Source organism: Gastrolobium bilobum, unplaced genomic scaffold, assembly GCF_033153095.1.
Source record: "Gastrolobium bilobum isolate Gb01-03AN ecotype WA unplaced genomic scaffold, APGP_CSIRO_Gbil_v1 utg2535, whole genome shotgun sequence".
Lineage (NCBI taxonomy): Eukaryota > Viridiplantae > Streptophyta > Magnoliopsida > Fabales > Fabaceae > Gastrolobium > Gastrolobium bilobum.
Window position 1 is genome coordinate 133,129 of NW_026897536.1, and position 7,172 is coordinate 140,300.

A 7,172-nucleotide genomic window follows, 5' to 3' on the forward strand; every position below is an offset into this window, starting at 1 on the left:
ATAATAACTTTTCTCCAACCACCTTCTCAAGCCATCTGAATGCCCTTCAAAATACCCCATAACTCTGCTACTATGGCATTGCAATGACCAACTCTATAGCAGAAACCGTTGAGCCAATTTCCTGCACAATCTCTAAGCACACCTCCACAAGCAGCCAAACCTGGATTACCTTTGGCTGCACCGTCAGTATTCACTTTAACCCAACCTTCATCCGGAAATTTCCAAGGAACCAAGATTTCCTTTGAAGCCGTAGCAGTAACCCCCTAATTAATCTTTGCAGAAGCCTCCCAAATATCATTGGATTGCCGTAAAATCAGATTATAGTCATAAGCATGATAAGGGCTTATATTGTTATGCATTAAATCATTTCGCCATTTCCACGAAAGCCAAAGAGTGACAGCAAACAAGATATTCCAAGGTACACCCCTTCCATCCACACTCTTGACTTGAAGATTAGCTAATAACCAATCATCCTCTGACAGAGAATAGAAAGAGGGACAAAATTTGCTAGCCTGTAATCTCTGCCAAATACTACCACAATCTCTAAACACATGTAACAGATTCTCTTCCTCTTTCTTACACAGCACACACAAAGGATTACCCATATTCATAGCAGCAAGCCTTTTCATTGTTAGTAATCTTTTATGCGCAAACTTCCACATTAACAGTTGAATTCTAAACGATCCTTTCCAACCCCATAAGATTTTCCAAAGGATAGATGAATTACTCTCATGAGAGTCAAAATCAGATAAACAATTATAAATACCTTTGACCGAGATTCCGTCTTGACCAGGCAGATTCCATTTGAAAAGGTCACTTCCATCCTGCGGGTGAGGAGTAAGAATGCTCATGATAACTTGGATATCTTCATTAGTCAACCAGAGTGAAAGTCGATCCAAATCCCAGTCACCAGCCTCAGTAACATAATCTGCAGCCTTCATTGAGACTTCTTCCCAAGGAACTGGGTTAGCAGTCTTGTCCATGAGTCTTCCCAAACTAGGAACCCATTTATCTTGCCAAAACCTAACACTTTTTCCATCTGCTAACTCCCAAACAGAGTGATAATCCATCTTCCTCCAAGCCAAACAAATATTTTTCCACATAATTGAATCTCCACTCCTGAAGGAAAAACTATACAAACCAGAATGATTAGAAGCATATTTAGACAACAGAAATCTCACCCAAAGAGCTTGCGGATTGGAAAAAATGTTCCAAGCTAATTTAGCTAAGAAAGCAGCATTGAAAACAGACAACTTCTTTAAGCCGAGGCCTCCATAAATCTTAGGCTTTGTAATAGATTCCCAATTGACAAGATGCATATGTCTAGTATTCTCGATAGCACCCGAAATAAACTGTCTTTGAAGCTTTTCAAGCTCATTACACACCTCCAATGGGCAGTTTGGTATACTGCATATGGAAAGATGGAATGGTGGACAACACTGATTGAGTGAGAGTAATTCTCCCAGCCTGTGACAGGCATTTAGCTTGCCAACCGGACATTTTCTGCCGGACTTTATCAATGATATCTTCATAATGCTGCTTGGTGACTGTAGCCATGACACATCTTGGCCCCCAGATATCTACCAACATTCTTAACCCTTTTGAATCCACTAATTCTAGCAATCCGAGCTGCAAGATCTTCATCTGTATTTTTTGAGAAGTAAATAGTACTTTTCGTGCAACTAATCTTTTGACCTGATACATCCTCAAACAGATTAAGGCACTTCATCATAATATTAATTTGCTCCTCACTAGCTTCAGTAAACAACATTAAATCATCTGCAAATATGAGGTGGTAAATTAATGGACCACCTTTACCACCTCTAATTGGATGCCAGAGATGACCATTGACAGCAGTGTCAATAATATGAGACAATTTTTCCATACCTAATACAAATAAATACGGAGAAATTGGATCCCCTTGACGAATACCCCTTGATGGCTGGAATTCTTTAGTCAACCCACCATTCCAAAGAATATTAATAGAAGGAGATTTGACCGATGACATAATAATATTCTTCAAAGTAGGAGGAATATGCACTTCTTCAAGGATCCTTTGGAGAAAATTCCAGTTCAGCCTCTCATAAGCTTTCTCAAGATCTATCTTCAGAGACATATAAGCCTTTTTGCTCTTCATACGGTGCATACTATGAATTAGTTCTTGAGCAATAATATTGTTATCATGAATATGTCTCTCTGGCACAAAACTAGCTTGAACAGAAGAAATAAGTTTCACTCTCAAATAGATTTGATTACTATTTAAATATTATTATATAATAAATAAATAAGATAAAAAGAATAAAATTAGAATCTTAAAATTGGATGATAAAATTTGTTTTATTTTTTTTGTTAATCGTATATATATATTTAATGTTTATCTAAATAAAAATATTAATATGTAATAAATAAGATTGGTCAGTATTTTTATTTAATTATAAATTTTAAAATACATATCATTTAACTTCCTCGCCACAAATTCTAGCTCCGTCATTACTGTAATCAATGACCTACCTATATCTTAGTGCTGCGCATAATTTCAAACTTCTAAAATAAAATGCAATTTCACCAACTAAAGTCAAGTTTCTAACAATGGTTTTATAATATACAAAAAACATCTGATCATAAGACAGATCTTGATAATATTTTAGAATAATTTAAAAACATCAAATGAAATATCTTATTAATTATTTTCCTATTCTTTTTATTTTTCAATATTTATTTTCTTATTTAATTTAAATTTGAAACATGAGGATTACTGTTTTTTTAAGTAGATTTACTGGTTTTTAGTTTGTATCTTATCATACTATTTTAACATGATCAGGCCTTTATAATTAAATAGTCTATAATTTGGTATATGGTTTAATCATTATCGTCTCCAATCTTGTGAATTAGTCTGGTACATTGTCCAGACTTCAAGTTCAAATTATTGTGTGAGGGAGTGTGGTACATATATAAATATATAAAAAAAAATTCCTTTCATGCATAAGAATATTATTAAAAATTCATTCAAGCCTAAGAATGTTAAGTCTCACACCTTAAATGGATCCCTCCGATAAATAAATAAATATATATATATATATATATGAAAAAATATTAATCCTTTTAAAAAATATATAGTTGTGTATTTTACCAAAGAAAAGAAAAATCCAAAATTGCCGCAACTCACAAGCAAGACATGTAATCTATGTATTATATTTTATAAATCACAAGAAATTTCAAATCATTATATCAACACACTTCCTGTTACAAAGTGAACCAAGGAAACCAATTGCAAAGTTGCTCGCTCTCCTTAAAGTTGGTCCATGTCCTAAGGCAAGGGGAAGACATTGTTACTCCAACAGCCCATCCCAAAATGAGGCAGCCTTTTAACTAGCTTTCTTCCCCTAAACTAGCCCCTTCACATACTTCCTCAATCTCAGGGCTAGCGTTTACGGGATTATTGCTTTTGATTATGCTGTCAGCTGCGGAAGCACTAGCATTTTTAACTGCTTCACCATCATCTGTTTTTGGGGACCCCATATTTGGGGAATCAAAATCAGATATACGCTCATCCAATTGCTTTGGTTTGTTCAGGGCGTGACAATGCGGGCAGTAATAAGTGATAAATGGGAAATCCTCCTTCCGAGCAAGACCTGAAGAGAAATAAGCACATAAAAACACACTTTTCCTGCCACTGCTCATACCCTTCATTAATCAAAACGACGAGTTCTTGGGTATCTACAGCTACCCAAAAACTACGTCGTTTTGATTAATGAAGGGTGTTTCTGTAATTTTAGGTGAATTAATGAAGGGTGTTTCAGTAAAATGCATATGATAAAAAATAAACAAAATTACAGAAACACCCTTTATTAATTCACCTTAAATTACATAAACACTCTTCATTAATCAAAACGAAAACGACGTAATTTTTGGGTAGCTATAGATAACATTTTCTAAAGTGGCTGTGAAAATATTTATCCATATATATATATATATATATATATATATATATATATATATATATATATATATTTATATTTCTGCAGGTGCTGTACGTGCAGCAATCAAATACTTATCATATGTATATATATACATACATATATATATATATATATGTAAAAGCATTAAATGCGGGAAATCATAACCATACAAAAAATGAAAGCATTAAATGTGGGGAATCATAACCATACACCTGTCGTTGCTGTACATAATAAAACAGTTGCAGAAATGATTTTGTCACACAAGTGCATAAGAGGAGCAAATCTTGACCATGCAATTACATGAATAGTTAAGTCCTCTCGCCTATACAAGAGAATAAAAGCCTAGAGCATCATAGCCAGTCCACTTACCATTATGCATATGGCAGTTACCGCAAATGAGAGCATAAGATTGCGTTGGATCCTCACCCACAAGCAATGCTGCAATTCGAGCAATCCATCCTCCATCATGCGTTGTTGAACTTTGAGGTTGGTGATGTTCAACAACTAGAAGCTGATTATGCTCAGAAGTCTGAGATTGATCAATTCCCCCAGAACCAACAAATTGCTGATCAGAACATTTTTGGGTAGTTGTCCCTAGACAAGTGGCTCTAGAGTACACTTGTTTGCGATTGCGAAGTCCACCAGACTGCACAACTTCAACTTCATTGGTCTTCCCTGTTGCAGCACCATTTATAGATTCATCTCCCACATACACTTTTAGACCCGAATCTGCACCCAACTTGGATGCCAAAACAGTTGCAGCAGCAGCCTTAGCCGCTGGGTCTGTGTCATATCTCTGTGTAGATCACAAGCTAAGTATGATACACAAAAATATTGAAGCAGTTGCAAATAAATACCATTATAACTTGCCTTCAAATAATGCACTTAAAAGCATAGGACTATACTCAGCTCATATTGAAATAAGGAAACAAGGGGTGTGTTTGGTTTTTTTTTTTTTTCCCCATTTTCAATTGATATGTTTTCACAAATAATTACAAAATTGCCACCTTGTTTTCCCTTTGTTTTATGTTTTCAAGAATTTGGAATGTAAATGATTTTCCTTAAACAAATTCTTGAAAATTGGAAAACACAATGGCATTTTTTGTAATTATTAGTAAAAACATATCATCTGAAAATCAAAACAAAAACAACCCAAATCCACCCCTAGGATTTAAGTGGTAGAACTGATCATATGTGATTTCATTACTTTTCCCCCTTAATGCAAAAGTTCTTAACATTAACAATTAACATAACGGACATGCTCACATCCAGTGACAGAGCTTGAATAAAAATATTTAGGGGGGCAAAGTTAATGTTTAATATGTAATTTTTCCCTTCTTTTGCTCAGTCGTCTTTCTGTTACAAAAATGTATCAATTATTTTGTTTTTCAACATTAGATTTAGATCTATCAAGATAAAATTTCACCTCCAAAATAACTTCAAAAAAATTTCTGAGTCAAACAACTACTGCTAGTAAGATAATAAACAAGCACTATGATTTAGTCAACACAGAAAAAATAATAGACAATAAAACAAGAAGCTTAATACAACCGGGCAAAAGATATTGGAAAACCTAGCAATTATCAAACAACAAGATATTAAGGAACAAGAATAGATCAATACAACCCCTAACCCTAATATTTTGTACGTTCTAAAAGACAAGGAACAAAGGTTATATTGAAAGCCTTGCTTCAGACAATCACCTGAATGAGTTGTTGAGTAATGTAATAATTTGTCTTCTCTTTGAGCTCATCAATTTTTGCCTTCCTTTCAGCTCTAAGACTATCAAGAATTTTCTGGTCCCTGCGATCACCTATAAGATCACACTTTTATATTTAAAATTCAACTAATATTATTTGCACTTGGCATATCAAACTCTAAAACAAGCTTCTAGTCCAAAAACAGCACAATTAAATTGGAATCAGATGTTACAATCATCAGGGTAGAGTTGAGAATCACAGCTTTTATAACTTATGACTGATAGTACCAAATTTCTTTAATTAAATGTTTATCCTTCAAGCACATTTTTCTCTACACAGAAGTTTCATTTGAGGTATTATTACAAGATTACATCAACTCTAGGAACTTTTCTAATGAATGCAAAGACACATTAAGATCAAGCATTTTTATCAGCATTTTCTGCATGACTACACCAGGACTATCCAATTGATGCAAGGAGAAATTATTTCATACAAAGCAATCATCCATCAGAGTACTACAATATAGACTTTTCCACTAGCACTAACAAGTTATTGAAGGCATTTCCTCAGTAAAAGAAGTTGGCTTGAAATTATTGGCAGAAAAGTAAAGTAAACTAAACTAGCATCAGAAAGATGTTAATTATAAACTATTTTATTTGACACTTACACATCCTTGTGAAGCTGAAAAATGTCGAATATGCAGCAGATGAAAAGGCAGGGAGAAGAAACATAGGCAAAACTCGAATTGCCCTCATTTTCCAATTCATATCCATTGATCTTGTTGTCATAATAGCATAACCTACAGCAATAACCTGAAAATTGAAACCATTTTAAACAAAATCCTTTTATTTTTCCGTTTAAATAACAAAAAGAAATAAAAAAAAAAAAACTCAGAGCAAGATAATATCAAAGATTTTCTGCGAAGAATTTAGTAAACGCACTTCAAATATAACAGAAAATATAATAAGGTGCCGAGAAGTTCGCCTCCAGAACCACGATCTCTTGCTCATTCTACTCGTAACTGAAGCTTCTTCTTTAGAAATACATTGCAGTCTCTTCTCAAAATCATCTCCACCAGACCTAAAAATCACGTTCCAAATTCGCGAAATAATCCCCTTGCGCTTCTTCTTTCCGTTCTTTTCATCAGTGGTACTCGTCTCTTTCTTTTCATCAGCCATCACCCCCACTTAATTCGAAGAACGTGAAAATGAAGATTGAGAAAGATGGTGAATGAATGAGAATGAAGAAAGGAAGGAAGGAAAAAGAATAAACGAACTTCGATTTGAGAAGCTTCTAGAATATTTCCCTACGGGTTGATCTCAGACACGCACACGCGCAATGAAGTTGGTGAGGTTAACGAATTACGAAGAAGTGTGAATGTGTGATGGAGGCAAAGTGTGTAAGGTATTACGAGTGGAGTTGGAGTTAAAGGAAGCATGATGATTCAAAATTAGGGGGGTTTTACGTTTATGTTTGTATACACTGCACTCGGTGCCACGCTCCTTTGAAGTTT

At 34.4% G+C, this 7,172-nt stretch overlaps 1 protein-coding gene across 2 annotated transcripts; it reads right to left on the reverse strand.

Annotated features, from left to right (window-relative positions):
• Positions 1-3,238: 3,238 nt before the first annotated feature.
• LOC133307795 (uncharacterized protein At2g24330) lies at positions 3,239-7,172 on the reverse strand. Of its 2 annotated transcripts, none has more exons than XM_061508355.1 (5): positions 6,601-7,172; positions 6,327-6,471; positions 5,663-5,772; positions 4,329-4,755; positions 3,239-3,632 (listed from the first exon to the last, which is right to left on the reverse strand). In XM_061508355.1, exons 1-5 carry the CDS (start codon positions 6,835-6,837, stop codon positions 3,370-3,372), a joined length of 1,182 nt encoding a protein of 393 aa, XP_061364339.1. In that variant the 5' UTR covers positions 6,838-7,172; the 3' UTR covers positions 3,239-3,369. The 2 variants fall into 2 exon arrangements, with proteins under 2 accessions (XP_061364339.1, XP_061364340.1); XM_061508356.1 differs by having other exon boundaries at positions 6,327-6,458; positions 6,601-6,649.

Excerpts from the sequence above, each read along its gene's own strand:
- LOC133307795 (XM_061508355.1), bottom strand. The coding sequence starts at position 6,837 with ATGGCTGATGAAAAGAAAGAGACGAGTACCACTGATGAAAAGAACGGA. Across the intron at positions 6,472-6,600 it reads TATTTTCTGTTATATTTGAA|GTTATTGCTGTAGGTTATGC; the intron begins GTGCGTTTACTA and ends TTCAATTTTCAG. Across the intron at positions 3,633-4,328 it reads TAACTGCCATATGCATAATG|GTCTTGCTCGGAAGGAGGAT; the intron begins GTAAGTGGACTG and ends ATTTCTCTTCAG.